Source organism: Mya arenaria, chromosome 14 (assembly GCF_026914265.1).
Source record: "Mya arenaria isolate MELC-2E11 chromosome 14, ASM2691426v1".
Taxonomy (NCBI): Eukaryota; Metazoa; Mollusca; class Bivalvia; order Myida; family Myidae; genus Mya; species Mya arenaria.
In genome coordinates this window covers 7,681,907-7,699,590 of record NC_069135.1, presented here as the reverse complement: position 1 = coordinate 7,699,590, position 17,684 = coordinate 7,681,907, and the positions used below count along the sequence as shown (strand labels likewise).

At 39.4% G+C, this 17,684-nt stretch overlaps 2 protein-coding genes across 3 annotated transcripts; one reads left to right on the top strand and one right to left on the bottom strand.

The window, feature by feature from the left end:
• Positions 1–2,274: 2,274 nt before the first annotated feature.
• LOC128216712 (uncharacterized) lies at positions 2,275–7,294 on the top strand. Of its 2 annotated transcripts, none has more exons than XM_052923358.1 (5): positions 2,275–2,350; positions 3,158–4,652; positions 4,887–5,037; positions 5,500–5,629; positions 6,586–7,294. In XM_052923358.1, the coding sequence occupies exons 2-5, from the start codon at positions 3,226–3,228 to the stop codon at positions 7,020–7,022; spliced, it is 2,145 nt and encodes a 714-aa protein (XP_052779318.1). In that variant the 5' UTR covers positions 2,275–2,350; positions 3,158–3,225; the 3' UTR covers positions 7,023–7,294. The 2 variants fall into 2 exon arrangements, with proteins under 2 accessions (XP_052779318.1, XP_052779319.1); XM_052923359.1 differs by having other exon boundaries at positions 5,500–5,666; positions 6,586–6,706.
• Positions 7,295–7,777: 483 nt separating this feature from the next.
• LOC128217494 (uncharacterized) lies at positions 7,778–12,560 on the bottom strand. Its single transcript, XM_052924654.1, has 10 exons — positions 12,451–12,560; positions 11,929–12,083; positions 10,883–11,012; positions 10,428–10,553; positions 10,068–10,180; positions 9,710–9,870; positions 9,129–9,345; positions 8,737–8,887; positions 8,151–8,292; positions 7,778–7,877 (listed from the first exon to the last, which is right to left on the bottom strand). Exons 1-10 carry the CDS (start codon positions 12,554–12,556, stop codon positions 7,778–7,780), a joined length of 1,401 nt encoding a protein of 466 aa, XP_052780614.1. The 5' UTR covers positions 12,557–12,560.
• Positions 12,561–17,684: the final 5,124 nt, after the last annotated feature.

The window sequence follows — 17,684 nt, the reverse complement described above, 5'->3', positions numbered from 1 at the left end:
CCATATCTCTTTTTTAGAAAATTACAGTTACATTATATTGCCTTTTAATGTCAAACTTGAAAACTTCTGGATGGACTTTATTGAAACTTCATACAATGGTAAAGAACAAAGAGAGAACAATGAACATTTACATTAACTATAGGTAGCCAATTACAGAGTTATTGCCCTTCGTTACTTTTTTCTTGTCCGGAGCATAACTTGAAAAGTTCTGGATGTAATTGAACTAAACTTCATACAATGGTTAACCGTTTAGCACAACGAGAGGAAGAGTAGTGTGCACGAACCATAACTCTATCCACAGCATTGTCATTTTAAGGCGGAACTAAATATGTTTCTGCCATTTCCGATTAGAGCGGCGTTCGGGTGTATTAATGACATTAAGCGATATCTCGAGTTTTACCCCTGGAGACGGATTTATAAAGCATGTTAGTGATTTTTAACTAATCCGAAAATACTATTTTTTAACGTTTATTTGATCTACCTTTTCATCAAATTTGTTCATATGAATTTGTAATTATTTAGAATATGTTCTTGCATATTTAAGAAATATTACACACCACTGATGGTCATATGACATTATAAGGACCGGCCAGTCAGCCCCCGAATGTGTATATGGACCGAGGCGTTGGCATTCACCTCCGGGGGCCGACTGGCCGTTCCTTATAATGCCATATGGCCCGAAGTGGTGTGTAAATATTTCTTATATTATACCGAACATTTGATATTACCATTCAATAATTTTAAAGAACTTTAGATGTGTTTTATTGAACATAGCTTAAAATGTTTACTTGCGACATTTGTTGCCGTTGTGTAAAAAACAAGCCACACAGTTGTATGACGTCAGCGGTCCATATTACATTTTTGCGAGGGCCGGACCAGCCAAAGATATGATATGGACCGCTGACGTCATAAAACTGGATTTTTATCAAAATACAGTGATATACGGACCGATCGACATTATATATACAAAGAAGGGACGCCGTTTTATGTAAGGTATAATATATGTTTATATTTGTGTTGTACAAATATCAGTTTTAAAAAATAGTTTATTGGGCAGGTGCGTTACCAGTCAACTTGTTATTCTCATTACGAACAACAAACCTTAAACTATACCCTGCCATTTAATAATTGGGAATTAACCTAGTAGAATTTTAATAATTTAGCACCGGCGAAATATACGCAGACTGGAAACATAATATTTTCCACTACATTAACTGTCCTCTTACCAGTTCGATTTAAACTCTACATTCAATCTGGTCGGTGTATATGTGATCGATGATTTAATCAACCACGAAAGTCAAGGTTTCTGACTGAATGCTTGCGCTATTTAAGTAAGCAGGATAACTGGAGAACAATGTGACCACCAACGCATAGCACATAAGCCATTTGCGATTCAGAACACTGTACCTAGATATCTATGAGAGCTTGTTTCCCTCTGAAAACTAGCCAGACTTGTACATACATGCCAGGATTATGGGCCTTAGAATAGTCAACATTGCAGTAATTGAGCTTTTGAACAAAAACTGTTAAACTGTTGATTATAATTGAAGAAATATTCATAATTATAATTATACACATGTCTTCGAATGCGTCATCATTTACAACGCAAAATGATGGCGGTGGAAATAATACGCTTTAGTGTAAATTTATAAAAAAAATCACTTCGACATGTGCTTTTCTAATACACGTGTGTGCAAAGACGATCCTGCAGATTCTACACTACGCATTATATAGTTATGAGGCATGTGATGGAGAGTGAGGATGAGCCAATGGTGGCAGTGGATTTGGTAAGGACCATTTAGACGGAGAATGCGCACGATAAATATTTCAATAGTGAGAAACATTTTTAAAATAACGTGTCAATACCGTAAATGGATTAAATTTTTTTTTACATTTTATCCGATTTGAAAAACGATCAATTTTATCCGGATACAATACGAATTTTCTTTTCTAGTTTACATTATTATTATTATTATTATTATTATTATTATTATTATTATTATTATTATCATCATCATCATCATCATCATCATCATCATCATCATCATCATCATCATCATCATCATCATTTTTGTTATTGTTATTGTTATTATTATTATTATTATCATTATTATTATTATTATTATTATTATTATTATTATTATTATTATTAATCCTGAATAATTATTGTAAACTATTAATTATGTTTAAGGTGTAACAATGTTATAGTTTAGCGATTATAAATAGTAGTACTTTAATAGATCATTTTGAAATACTGTTGTTTATTAGTCAGCCCTCATGGATTGCTTAACGCGAGTTTACCTGTAGTGTCTATTCTTAACTGTGACCGGTATTATAAAACGGAAGAAAGGTAAGTAGTGTGTTTATTTCTCAATTATAGATCTATTAGAATTAGATTTAGAAATAGTTTATATAATTTCACATTTGATTCATTAACTTTATGATCACTTCATACCATATTCTTGTAAAATCAATTATCAATAAAATATAAACATATATAATCTACAGTAAATTTTACATTATTTTGAAATACACACTATTCAAAAACATTGATCCGCGAAGAAATGGTCCGAGGGAAGATAAAAAGTATCCGCATTAACAAGCGGAATTGAATATTATATTTGGCTATATACATGTATAACAAAACATTAAATTCATACTTTGATGCCATTTGACTCAGAAATCATTGTAAACATTGCTAAATGCATAGGTAAAGATCATGGCTTTTGAGAATACCTAGCATTATTTTAAATAGGAAAACATTGAGAACACATACTAAACGTCCTTAACACAAACCTAGGAAGTTTTGGTTTAAGGCATTTCAATATATAACGTGCTATTACATATTTTGGCTGTTTTTCATAGCCTTGGTGTCTTTATAAGTCAAAAGCCGTCTAATATATATATTCAAATGAAACTTTGTATAATGCTACCAGAGAAATAAGCTTATGTATTGCAAGGCCCATTACTCTTGCTTAAATACTATTTGAGTAATGTCCCTTCTGTGACTGTAAAACAACGGACGGTCGTTGTCATGCGCTCCGTGGCGCTCTTGGTTTATTTATATGCATTTGAGTACCAAAAAAATGCATTTTAAATCAATGCGAATTGGCGAGTGCATGATTTAAGGTTAAGGAATTGTTTCGTTCCTTTGCAGTGCATGCGCGAATGACAGTATAGTGGCGGTGTAACTTCTTCTCATACAGGGACGTAACGTTCCATATCATGGACCAGATCGAGGAAGCCAGGAAGCTCCACTTCAGTGTCGACTTGGTGAGTCAGGCCCACAACCACCTAGAGTTTTTGTGTGCTATAGATCGAGCAACCTCTCTCAGAAATGTGGCCAACTTGCGGCGTGCCCTCTACCGATACGAACGATACTGGCTGCCGCTCGCTGCAGACCACCCCGGGAAACAGTTGTCCGGGCCGCTTGATGTCGAGTGGATGTGGCATTGTCACATGCTGTCCCCCAAAAAGTACATCGATGACTGCAAGGCTGTATGTGGAAGTGTTGTTGACCATACGTTAAAGAATAAGTGGCAGTTTGGTACGGACCAGAAACGGGCAACGTCTTTGTGGTCAGAAAAGTATCCAGACGAACCATTCCATCCAAGTTACAAAGCTCCTTTTGATGAATCGAAGCTCGAAAGTTTTTCTTCGAAGATATCCTACGATATTATTGCAGCGGCCTCACGCCAGGGCGTGTTCTTCTACCAAGTTTCACTGCCTCACTATCAGGACACGCTTTACTTGCAAGACTCCCTACAAAGGTACAAGCAGTTTCTCTATCTCCGGACAAAGGTGAATGGTTTTATTACTCCGTGCTTCGACCAAGACCTCATGTGGCATTCCCACCAAGTTAACCCACTGGCATATGCAGCTGACACGAAGCGAATTGTTGGCTTCGTTTTTAACCATGATGACTCCACGAATGACAGAACCGAGGGTTCAGATCTTGTCACATGTCACAAAAGCACTTCAGAAGAATGGCAATCTTTATTTGACGAGCCTTTCGCGTCATATGGGGCTATGTATCGTGGTTATCCATATGCTGGATATTTTTACGATCTGTCTTCAAATGACCTCCTATCAATGAGTAGCAAAGACTTTCAGATCCAATTTGACCAATTTAAATTGACGGATGTAGATGCAGGCATCAGTATCAACGACTGTGTTTTAGAAATAACAACAGACAGACCTGAGACGAACAAGCACGTGTTTGAAACGGCATTGCCGTCACAGACAAAACAAAATGATTTCATTTCATGGGCGCCTGACTCTGTCATATTACCAATTACTACCGAAAAGGAACGAAGTTTGCTGATTTCACTGAAGAAAAAAACAAAATTCTTACTTTTTGGTACGAAGTATGAACAATTAACTACAGGAGTGATAGATATTGCCTCGCTGGTGAAAAATGGTCTTTCAAAAGAAGAAACTAATTTTGATTGTAATGTGGACATGCGAAGTGCTCAGCTAGAATTGCAGGGCTCGATTAGGAATATACAGCCAAATACATGCAAGTTAGTCATACAGGCCGGGGAGTTCAAGTCGTCTGTCGTACCGGAAACTGTCCGGCAGTCGTGGGGACCCATGCCGCTGGAAAGGCTGCCTACTGGAAGACCCAATGAATGTCGCGAAGCTGTTCACACGTGGGTTCTAAACTTTAAAATGTTTTGACTGATATTTAATTAAATAGACATTATACAATTCTGTTTGAATCAGTTATGTTTAAGATTATTAAGATTATTACATTATGCAATTGTAAACTTGCAGTAATTATAACGGTAATTTCCCGTCTTTAATTCATATTGAAGACGTTTAAAATACCTGACTGTATGTTGATAAGTTTAAAATCTTAATAATGGCGTTATCTACTCTCTCAGCCTCTTGGATGGTGATGGTAAGACTCTGTTCACTGTTCGAGTGCTGCAGAGCTCACCACTGACTCTATCCTGTATAAGGGTGTTGTATGAGGACAAACCTGTGGCCTTCGCCAGCCTGACACACCTCGACCAGCTACCACTGACATCCCAGGTGAGTTCTTATATTTAAAATCTTTGTGTAGTGTTGAAATAAATGACGAATGCTCTTTACTAGGACGCTTGGATGCTTAGAATCTTCTGTTCCCTTAATCATGGGCTGATTGCTCAGAACTTTGTTTAAGTTAACAACGTGATAAACGACATCATTGTGACCTTTCAATCATAAATTACTCGATGGCGTGCTCACATTTTTGAGTATAAACATGTACAGCTAACACATTTGTCTCACTTATTGTTACAGCAGATCACAAGTGTAACCATTAAACGTCGAACGCCGTAACAATTTTAGAGTTAACAACCTTGACGTTAACAACGTTGTTAACTTAAACATTGTTCTGAACAATCTGCCCAATAAGTCTAACTTCGTTTTTGTAATTAGCACAAGCGACATAACGGCCAGTAAATACTCATACATGATTTCTTCCGAATACATAGTTATTGTACATGCATACAGGTTAGCTCAAGCCGGCCTTGTTTGAATCCACGTGAAGGTGATCATGCGATGACCATCAAGAGCCACAAGGGCGACTGGGGGATACTTACTGGCCGCTGGATACCGTCCAAGACAGTACAGAAACAGACCGGTAACCGTTTTATATGGCCACTTTCGAAGAAGAGTAGGTAAATTGCTTTGCCACGTATCGGTCGGTCAGTCAGAATGTCGGTTGACCAAAGCTTGTCCGAGTAATAACTCGACAATGCTTGGACCTATGGTTCTCAAACTTTACTTAGAGGTTGGACGTTACCAGTAGATGACCCTCATTGGTTTGGGGGTCATCCGGTCAAAAGTCAAGGTCTCAATGACATCGAATGCCAACAGCTTGTCAAAATGATAACTTGACAATGCCTGCACCCATGTCCCTCAAACTTGACATGAAGACTGGGCGTGACCAGTAGAAGTCCCGAATTGATTTTGTGGCCATCAGATCAAAGGCCACGGTCACAGTGACCTTAAACTCGAGAAGCTTGACCGAGTGATAACTTTACAATGCATTTCCCTAAAATTTGACATGGAGGTTTCGGTCGTGACCTGTAGATGACCCCTGGTTTTGAGGTCATTAGATCAATGGTTAAGGTCACGATGACCTTGATTGTAAAAAGCTTGTCAGAGTGATATCTGGACATCGCATAGACCAGTAGGTTTAAACATGACATGGAGGTTTGGTGTGACCAGAAGATGGCCCTTATTGATTAGTGGTCATCAGGTCAATGGTGCATAATGTCATTAAATGTGAAAATCCTACCCGAGTGATAACTTGACCATGACTGCACCGACTGTCCTCAAACTTGATGTTGGGTGTTACCAGTAGATAACCCCTGACAAACAACTCTTGTTTCCAATAGCAATTCAAAACTTTATGTGCTGGAAAATAACATAATGGTTTTATACTCATGGCTGCTAAACGTACTCAAATATTCGTTTGAGTTTCAGTTTTAGGCCATTAATTCAATAGTTTGAAATAGCATTACTAAAAAACGGTTGTTCAGTTATAGCTAAGCTAGATTTTTAAGTAACTATATGATTTATCCTTAATTCCAGATGATGGGGACAGTATTCCGTATGGAACAATGCAGATAAAGTTCTTTCATTTAACCAAAGAAGTGACAGAGGTTGTTTCGCTACAATACAGCCGTTCATCTCCAGTGAAACATGTTAAACTACAATCGGTTGATATTGATCTAGAGACGGGGTCTCTGAGTATTGATGCCAGCACGGCCGAGGTGGGAGAACACATTGCCCTTGCCTTCTCTGTAGGGCTGATGCACGTGTTGTGCACTTCAAGGCCGAAGGACTGGAATGAAGGTGCTCAATTTCCGTCGCCGTTTTCGGACCTCTTACTTGTGAAATCTTGTGGGCTTTATAGCCATGTCCCGACAGGACAGTTTGTGATAAGCCAGTTTGGAGAGAAGCACGCTGCTCTCTGTGGAGGCGGGAAGATCGACTGCTCTAAACGCTGGGAACAGCTAGCGAAGTAACACACCGCGTGTGTACGAGTATTGCTTTTGTTTACGATGGGTGTGTGACGGTACATGACGGATGCGCGTCGTATTCTGTATATACTTACGTTGACGTGATGTCACATACTATGATATAAGTTATAACACTATTTTCCAAGTCATTAAAGAAGACGTTTGTTCATAAACTCAACGTTACATGTCATGTTTATCTTGTGTATGTCTATTTGGAAAAGCTCATTTTGGTATTATACACGGATATCAATTTCTAAAAGAATAAAATATGTACGGCTTTTTCGTATTTATTATCAGTACTCTTCCAGAAAAACAAGAAACAAAGTATAAAAGAACAAGAAAGACCTAAATGTATGTTTCATAAACTTGTATCATAATATCTCACACTTGGGTCATTTTATAGAACTGACAAAAACAAATTATTTTCTCAAACCAAATAGTTCCTGTTAGAGTCAGTATTCCTATTGTAGAATTTATAAAATCTGAAAATCCGGTATGAAAAAATACACAATGATTATAATTACTTCCTAGCGTAGGAAAACCTTCTTTAAGGACACCACAACTTGTGTTTATGCTACAAGGTGCTGTAAAGGTGTGCTCCAGTGAACATAAACCAGGGGCGGTGCGTGTATCAGTTCGCAAAGTGTCAATACGCGGCTGCTAGGAGAGTCGCCAGCGTTATATGCGGACGAAGGACATCATGTCGCTGTCGCATTGCGTTATAATGGAGCATGGAGAATATCGCTTTATAACGGAGTACGTCAGTAGATCATATCTCCAGAGTCTTCAGAAATAGAAGAGGCCGTCGGCTCCCTCACCAGCGACATATTCTTTGCTCGCTGATCATCTACTTTCTTCAACCTGAATTGCACAAGATTACCATGTACAAACAATAAAGGAAATAGGTCTAATTCATTAGTATGCATATGGACCATGGTCAACTTTCGATGGAGTGCAAAGCATTTCATACTTCAATGGGTATGCAATGCGCTGCACACTTTGTGCGACATATTTTTTTATTAAGCATGAGTTAAACCAGAAACAGTTTACTACAACTTAGTATCAAATGCCCAAGCCGTTACATATATTTGTTCTACATGTATATACATCCAACCCGTTGTACAGGTGCCGTACCTGGTGTATCTGTCTGCCTTGTATCTTTTGAGTATGTCCATGTAGCTACGCGAGACCTGCACGGCGTTATTCGAGGTCCCTGACATCATCTCCATCGCCTTCTTCCGCACCCAGTACGCGGACTGCTTTGTCAGATCACATCCTGTGTGGGGGATACAAGACACGCTTATTATATACGCTGGTACATGAAACAGAGATTAACAGTGGACCAAACGGAACAAATATATAACGCACACGGCCATACACGGGGTTATTACTCATTCAATAAATGTTGGGTTACCAGCATAACAACAGGGAATATCAATTTAAAATCAAAACTGGTACTCAATCCTGCACTTGTAGAATTTATGCTAATCTTCATTACCCAGTAACAATAAAAATAAATGGACAGAATGCTTGGTGCATGTATACATGACGAACTGTTCGATGTTTGAACACGTGCACGCCGATAACTCATCTAGACTCAAAAAGTCCAGAGTTGTGATTCCCGTTCTTATAATAAACTGCATTGCCATTTTGGTTTGCGCCATCAGTAATGGAAACCTAGCGATGAACACGTATCGTTGCAAGTACACTTTTGTCTTACCTAGCGGGTTCATGTCCCTCTGTACGGAGGGCGGGCGCTCGCGGGGCGGTTGTTGGTACTTTTGGTTCGACATATCGAGAGGGTTGTACACGATGTTGTCGTGCATGGACAAGAACAGCGGGATGTAGCACATGTAGTCCAGGAACGAAATCTGGTGGGACATATAGAACTATCATTTGATTGTTAAGACAAATGATTTCGTGACAGAATAATTTCAAATGTATATACTAGTAGTTCATAACTGTTAACTTAGAATTGAATAGCAATTGCAGTATTGATAACTTCCATTTTGTTATAAATTATTCTCATATCATATTTCAATGGATTCAATTAGTTATGCAAATGGGCTTCACAGTTTCTAGAATCACCAGCCACATAATGCAGATACGTACATCTCCGAACTGGTTCGGCTCCATCCTCTCCATGATGTACTGCTGCTGTTTCCAGTTCAGTCCGCCGGCGATCAGCTCAATCTTGAGGGATTCGGAAGTGATGTAGTTAGCGTCCCTGTCTGACTCCGTGTTCGTGTAGAACATCGCTTTGTAAAGCTCCAACTTCCGCTCAATGTCAGCCAGGTTACAGATCTCCAGGAGGCGCTGGCTTAACGAACTTAAGAAGAATATGGTTGTGTGAAATCTCGTTAGATATACAAATAGTTTAAGAAAGAATGGATATTGAGTAAAGTATTTTCTGTGTAGCTTGTGTTCATTCCTTATCTACCAACGTGTGTTAGATTTTACGCGTGGGAACTGACAAGAAAATAAGTATGTAAGGAGTTTTTTAAAATGTCCATTCGGTATAAGGACAATTGTATGGCGTCCGTTCACTATCTCCAGTTTATAAATGTCCGTACGATTGCCATGTGCAAATAATAGAAGGAAATAAATAACTGATAATGGTCGAATCAATCAAACAATCAACTCATGAAACAATTCTCAACTACTAAAGAATGAAAGGAACGTTGTTTACGTACTCCATGTGGGTAACCCTCTCACAGAGCGCTGTGACGACAGCGAACATCCGGAAGGTGATCAGGGTGGCTTCGTCGATCTTGAGCACGCGCATCACGTACTCCATCTGCTTGGACGTCATGTTTTGAATGGAGGGCACACCGTCCAGGGCAACACGCGCCTCCTGCGAATAAACAATATTGTTGTTTGTCTTGTTAATCGCAATATGGCAATAGCAGTGTTTTTATTGGAACATGAAACACGAGCATGTAAGGAGCCGATTTTTTAAACGCATTCTTTACTTTTTCTTCCATGAAAATCTTCAATTCAAACTGGCAATCGCCGATTCATTAAAAACTGAATATAAATATCCATGATTACGTTTGTATTGATGACTGCATCCAGGTCCCCGTCCTCAACGACGAATGCGCGAGCATACGCCTCGATCATGGCAGGATCCACAAGCCGGTAATGGGACAGGAAGTCGATGTCAGCTATAAACACATACAGAACCTTCAGTGTAGAGTGAGCGACTCTCTAAGACTCTATCATAATTATATCGTCTTTTTCAGCGAAGTTGACAAAATTTCCAAGTGAAATTTAAATGATTTATTCAACTCCTTATTTTTTTCTGTTTCTGAATGGACATCTTGTTAAGTGCTATTACGTCAAAATTTGTTTATAAAGCATCTTAAGCAACAAGTAGATTATATATCCTTAATCTAAATAACAATGATCTACCTTTTTCGTCGAGATCCTTTGCGTACTGGTCGACGAGCTTGCTGAGGCGTATGACCTTCTTCATATGATCTTGCAGCTCCTGGCCGCCCCGCGTCATTATCACGTTAACGCGCCGCACGCCCGTAACTGCAACGGTATATTTATGAATGCATATAGCCTCGCCAATCACTTTAAAGTGACATGTAGACGCTGATTGGATATATTTCCTGGATCGGTGGATATGTTATTTGTATGTTTACACACGTAATTCACTCCCGTTCATCAGCGTTTTACGATCGCTTAACGTACTTAAAGGCGTTGAATTAGTTTTCATTTAAATACTGTGTGCTCATGAGTTCCACGTCTATATGTATGTTGTGCTGATGTCAACCTTCAGAGGTCATTTAAATAAACAATATTGGGTGGCTGATTTTATGACATGCAATTTAATATCACAATGTTTTCATTATACGTACGTGTGTTGACGTCTAGGTCCGGGTCCCGGGCGAGGGTGTCGTCATCCACGTTACGGTCGTACTCGTGTATTCCCTTCGTTCCGATCAACACACCGTCCTGAACGATCTGGACGTCCTTACCGAACATTTGCTGCAGCACACATATACATGATAGATAGAGTCGCATGAACACTTACTAAAGCTGCTTCATCAATTACACTGTATTTAAATATAACAGGATCATCTCACGTTTCCCATCTAGGGCTGTATGGTAAGCTTAAGCGTTTCAATGTAAAAAAGCTAAGATGTATTTTCACTAATGCCTCATTTCCCGAAAATATGCAAAAAGACTTGGCTTTTATTGTTGTAATATGTTGATGTTTATCTCTCGTTGCGACTTTATGTTTAACCTGCCCTATTAATGTTATTCCGTTATTTGATTACGCGCATCTTACAAATATTTTGGAATTACAAAAACACCCATATCTGGCCATCGTACCGATAGTCAGAACCAACGTCTAACTCTCTAATTGAAAGAATACTATGCTTTTGAGGAGGCAATGTACATGCAGTATTCGGCTCACAATGGATTGGCAACCTGTTTAGGGTGCTTTATCATTAAATCCCATATGCGTGATCCTACAACAATTTTAGAATTGTAATAATCATACTCTTTCAAAGACCACATTCTCGCTCACCGGAGTGATGATGCTATGCGTACCACATATTTACCATAATCAAACCTCTGATGAATGAGAATGAAAGACCACAGATATGCCTATTCGCAAATAATTCATAAAATTCACATTTTTTTCAAATTTAATAAATGAATAATAAAACCGATTTAAGTATATAAACCAAACACACTATCGCATGCTTTGTATAAATCAAACTTAACTTCAGGATTTCCTGCTTATTATTGATTCTGGTCGATTCTATTATAAATGTACATTTTACAGAGACTTTCATAAGGGCTTTTATTTAAGAAGCATTCTACTATTTAAGAAGCATTCTACCATTGAAAAATAATATTTAAGAGAATTAAACATTCATAAATTCCCTGTTACCTTGAGTTTCTTGGCGATCTCCTTGGCGGAGAGGTTTGGGTCAATACCGAGCGCGAGCAGTTCCTCTTTTGTGATCTTGCTAAGGTCGATCTTCTTCCAGTTGTTACGAAGCCGCAGTTTCCCGTCAGCTCCTACCTCGAACAGCGTGGACGGCTCTACATACAAACACATTCGTATCGAGCATAAAACTCTATGAACTTTTTAAATTGAAAAAACTATGTTTTTTTGCCATATATATATTTGTTTGGTTGATTTTAACATGATCGGGAGGTATTTCATATGCAAAGGTACGGGATATATTGTAGAATCTATATTTTAAGCAACCAAGCAAACATCGCATGCTTAAACACTTCACTTGTATTCATTTTCAATTAATTAAAAAAATGTATAAAATGGAACAGATGAAAAAGCTACTGTTCTATGGTGTATACATAAGTAGATTACTTTTAATACACAATACGCATCATTTCACACTGCTTGAATACATTAAATGGATAAAGAGCAATTCATACAAACACGGACCTTTTTCTAGTTTGGGTGGCGGCTCGGGCTCATCCTTTATCTCTTTCTCAACCTGGTTGTCTGTCTCGTCGTCAGACTGTAACATATGTACACGTTTGTGTCGCATCACATCGCAGTTACTATTAGTTCTTGGCAATGTTTATTTTCAAATATGGACATTTAATTAACTTGCAACAGTGGTAAATTTCTATTTCGGTGATTCCTACTTAGGGCCATAAATCGCTATTAAGGGAGAAAGCACATGTTTACTAACCCAGTTTCCGAAATTGCGTTTCTTCTTTGATGACTCGTCATCTGAAATATATACATGCAAATAAAACAGTTAATACTGTATATAGAATGTTTCACTCAAAATGACGAAACAAAATACGCCATAACAAATGGAATCTTACCGGGGACACGTCCCTGTGGAATGGTGGGTAGTTGTTTCAGCATGGTTGTCTCCCGATGGAGTTTGGGTATGATGTCACTCCCATCACTCGCTAAAATACACTTGGAGATTACTTCAACATCATTTCAGTTCTTGTTAAATGACTTTATATTGTACTATCTTATTGGAACTAGATATTAAATGGGAACTTTCTAGCATTCCCAAAATAAAGTCAGTACACTAAAGCTAAGCATAATTATACCATAAAGGAGAGTCAAATCTTAAAACCAAATTTTCACAAACCTGCGCTGCCCCTTCTCCCTTTCTTATCCTTCCGTGACCATCTAAAAAATTATAACCATAGTGAGTTTAGAACTACATGTACTACAATTGTTCGATTTGCACAATAAGGCATATGATCAATCGAATTTCAATAACACACACTGATTTCTAAATTATTTTCAATTACAAAGTGTATGACATACTCGTCGTGAGCGAGCCCAATCTCCCTCTTGTCCACAGCGCCGGTGTCCGACAATCCCCGAGGAGGCGCCTTGTCGTACGTCACCATCGACTTTGGCCGCCCACCGCCACCCCCTGGAACGTTAAGGTTTAGCACGTGGTTACGACTTTGTATAAAGGGAATATAATAAAGTCATAATACATTAATGATTGTTATGTAACTTTTATAATATCGTTCTTAGAAAATGAAGCAAATTGGCCAGCAATGTTATCACTTGGTCCTACAAAAATAGATGCACTTTTTCTTTGCCCTTTCCACCAACTCGAGACGAAACACTCGAAATCTGGCTACGTACTGAGACTTGACGCGTTGCTCCACCTGCGGGAGCCCATCCGATCGCGTCCGTTCCCCTGACGTTCCTCAGCCTCCTTACGGGCCTTGTCTTCCGCTTCCTTCTCCGCTAGTTTCTTAGACAACTCTTCATGCTTCTTTCTGGATACGTGAACATTACCAATAATAGAAAAGATAGGCTGTTGTGAAGTCATTTTTGTTTATAAAACTGAATAACCCCCAAAACAAACTTTGTACCTGCAATTTCAGGTGTGATTGTAATAACAATTATTGTTCTTGTTATTGTCGATGTTTTTATTGTCAAAGATGCTGCTAAAACTGTTGCTGTTCATATTGTCGCTTACGCTGTTGCTGCTGCTGATGGCAATTAAAAATGCTTACAAACGTTTCAATAAAATAAATTAAACTCGTATTAATACTAACGCGTTTTTCTTTTTCATAATCTCATCATAGCTATCCCCGTATTTCTCCCGGCGGCGTTTCTCTCTCTCTTTCCGGCGGCGCTCCTTCTCGGCGAGGTACTGGCGGCGCTGGGCTGGGGTCAGTTTGGAGAGGTCGATGTCGTCCTCGGTGGTCGCATCGCTAAAGTCGGAGGGTATGTGCTCCTCCGTCTCCTGTAGGATCTTTTGTTCCTGCTCTGCAGCATCCCGGCCTGGAGTAGGATTATACATTACAAAAGCATGTTTGTGATTTATTTTGCACATTTCCGTGTATTATAGATCTTTGTTGAAATTTTTATAGAACACACGCCTTCTTAATAGCTATAGATCGTGTACAGGCCAATGTTTTAAGATGAAAAAGATGAATAGCCATAAAATATTTAAGGACCTTAGAATAAGCAATGTGTCAGCTGCGTTAATAATACCGAGAGCTGTATTTGTTCAACTGAAATTTCTGAAAAGAACTTCGCATTGTTCGTGAAACATGCCCATTATAATTCATGTAGTACGATTCTCTCACCTGGCCAGTCGATGTTGGGTGGTATGAGGTCCTCGCCATCCTCTCGGAGGCCCTTCAGGCTGTCCGTGGTCACCTCTCTGAGTAACTCCCCGTCCCTCTTTTGATTCAGACTCCCCAGGGCCTCGTTCTTATCTCTGGAGAGACACACACATTCGAGGAGTCATATACCCGGCCTCATATTCAAAATTAAATTTACTTAAGACAGGCGGCTTCAATGAGTCCATTCAGTGTATTTGTTAATTACTATTACAATTCAATGAAATCATGTAGATTTAAATAATAACATTCTAATGTTTGACTATAACTATTGAATACGGCTAGATACAGACAGATATTTGACTGAGAACGGTTCAGTTTAACTGGCCATGCCATGTTAAACGTACGGAGGCCACATTAATTGGTTAAATATTTTCTTTTTTAATAATGAATTTTGAAATATATTTTCAACATATAAAACTGTAATGTTGAAGTGTTTCAATATCGGTTCTCTTGAATTTGGCGCAAGCGTAAAACATAACGTGAAGGTATTTAACAATAAATGAATGAAAATGGAACATGCAAACACACACTATATATAATTATAATGTTGTTGCATCAATAGTGTATTAAATTTGATAATGGTGACATGACAGATAACGAACAAATAAAGATCTGTGATATGTTAGTTTCAGTGAAACTGTGAAATCATCCAACATGAATGCTTACCTGTCCGACCCTATAGAAAGAAAATAAATATAAAAATGGTATTTTACAAAATGCAGACATTTTAAGAATGTAACATTAACCTTTACCAAATTTGAAATTTAGACTCTGTTGACGCCTTCAAATTCAAAACAGCTGATCAGTAACATCCACAAAATGACCACTCACCAACATCCCCGATGTTTGACGTTTTCTTCTTGGGTTTATGAGGTTCCGGCTCGCCATAACCGACGATGTTGCCGTCAGCGTCACGTATACGTTTTCGTTGCATCTGATGCCGGGTGCCTCCCTCACTGACTTCGCTGTATACGCTCACGTCAGAGTCCTCAGATTCTCCTTCTGGTGAAATAATTGTATGACTGTCATCTCCTACCGGCTGTGATAACTAGTTCATTTTATTGCGACTTATTACGTTTTCATTCCGCAAAAAGTTATAGACAGACGTCGGTACATCGTACGATTATAAACGCCATATGCATTCAGAGGTCGACGTGTCAATCATAATAGTTGGTTCACGATGTGCATAATACACATTTTAAATAACGTAACTTGTCATACCTGAATTTTTATCATCCCTATCTAGACCGTAGTCTCCATCATCCTCTCCTTTTCTGCCACCCTCGCTGTCCGTGCCCGCCTTGTCGCTGTTGAAGGCCTCACTGTCACTGTAGGTACCGTCTTCCCGCTTCCGTCGTCGCCGTACCGTACGGGTTCCGCCCTCGCTAACCACGCTGTAGTAGCTATGCGCGCTGTCCGCCCCGTGTTCCCGGTCCCTCCGTCTTCGCCGCCGCCTCGCCTCACCGTCTTCGTCCTGAGTTGAAACAATGAAACAAGTACATGCACCTGAATTGAAGCAAACTTACCCTTAATTGAATTGAATTGAATCGATTTTCAAGTCATTGCTAATTCGTGAAAAGTGGAGATCACAAATTGGAAGACACATTTGTAACTCGTACTGCAACGATCGCATTTACAGCGGTTTCCTTTTTAATATTTCTTTAAAAAATATTTCGGGCTTGATATTTAGTTTTTCAGCTTGTCTTATGTAGATCTATAACTGACCTGGCTGCTGTGGTAAGAGTGTTCATCGCTGTACGTCCCGTCCTCATGGCGTCGCCTCCTGGCCACGTGCCGTGTGCCTCCGTCGCTCACGTAGCTCCGGTAGCTGAACTCGCTTTCGCTGTCCGAGTTCCGCTTCCCCTTTCGGTACTGCTCCTTCTCCTTCTTCGTCATCTTGCTCAGCTTCTTGGCAACCGCAGCCTTCCGAGCCGCCTTGCTCAGTGCATTCAGCTTCTTTCCGGCTGCACCGCCGCCTTTCTTCTTCCTTTAGTGTATATAACGCAACTCCTTTTACATGTTTCTACGTGTTGTTCATTCGTTAGTTTTGGCGTTTATTTTTGCAAATAGGTATTTAAACATGAACATATGAAACGAAAATACTTTATAGACCCTTTTTCGTTAAAATGATCAACAAAATGTCTTGTTATCCACTTCAAAAATTTAATAATAAAATACATGAATATCAAGCGAAGAGTTAATCACACAGGACCATTAGTTGCATTCCTCACTGTTGTCGGTCTTGGCGGCAGATTATTAAAGTAAGTAACATTAACGCTGACATTTATCAAACAAAGGGAATCAAGGTGGTCATGTTTCGCTGTACGTTCTAATTGTATCGGAATGGATTGTGCTCTCTCATGTTGTCAAATTCATTGCTATATTCCATAGAAACTCATCGACTGTTCGTGAATTATACTCACACAACACATATATGTTTATCATCAGAACAGTTAAATAATGTTAGGTGAAGGGAGGTTTAACTCTTGAAGGATTATTTAGGTACGTACCTTTGCTTTGCCTCCTCTGTAACATTGTAAAACGACTAATAAAGTAAATGAAATATTCATTGTTTTTTCGAGAAGCCAGTATTCGATATCGTGTATCACACCAACACTTTTGACAATATACCACGTGTTTGACGCAGCGAAGCAGAACGATCGTGCAGTCAAAAGGCCATTTAGGGTCAGGAGTGGGCTATGTCGTCCCTGTCCCACTCCGTTTTACGTCACTGGGCAATGTCGTCCCTGTCCCGCCCCGTTATACGTCACTGGGCAATGTCGTCCCTGTCCCGCCCCGTTATACGTCACTGGGCAATGTCGTCCCTGTCCCGCCCCGTTATACGTCACTGGGCAATGTCGTCCCTGTCCCGCCCCGTTATACGTCACTGGGCAATGTCGTCCATGTCCCGCCCCGTTATACGTCACTGGGCAATGTCGTCCCTGTCCTTACCGTGATCCGTCAGCGGGCAATGTTGTTCTTGCCCCTCCCCGTTATACGTCAGTGGGCAATTGCGTCATTGTCACACCCCGTTAAACGCCAATGGACAAT

Excerpts from the sequence above, each read along its gene's own strand:
- LOC128216712 (XM_052923358.1), top strand. The coding sequence starts at position 3,226 with ATGGACCAGATCGAGGAAGCCAGGAAGCTCCACTTCAGTGTCGACTTG. Across the intron at positions 4,653-4,886 it reads TGTCGCGAAGCTGTTCACAC|CCTCTTGGATGGTGATGGTA; the intron begins GTGGGTTCTAAA and ends CTACTCTCTCAG. Across the intron at positions 5,038-5,499 it reads AGCTACCACTGACATCCCAG|GTTAGCTCAAGCCGGCCTTG; the intron begins GTGAGTTCTTAT and ends ACATGCATACAG.
- LOC128217494 (XM_052924654.1), bottom strand. The coding sequence starts at position 12,556 with ATGCGACACAAACGTGTACATATGTTACAGTCTGACGACGAGACAGAC. Across the intron at positions 11,013-11,928 it reads AGATCGCCAAGAAACTCAAG|CAAATGTTCGGTAAGGACGT; the intron begins GTAACAGGGAAT and ends TGTGTGCTGCAG. Across the intron at positions 8,888-9,128 it reads AGCCGAACCAGTTCGGAGAT|ATTTCGTTCCTGGACTACAT; the intron begins GTACGTATCTGC and ends ATGTCCCACCAG.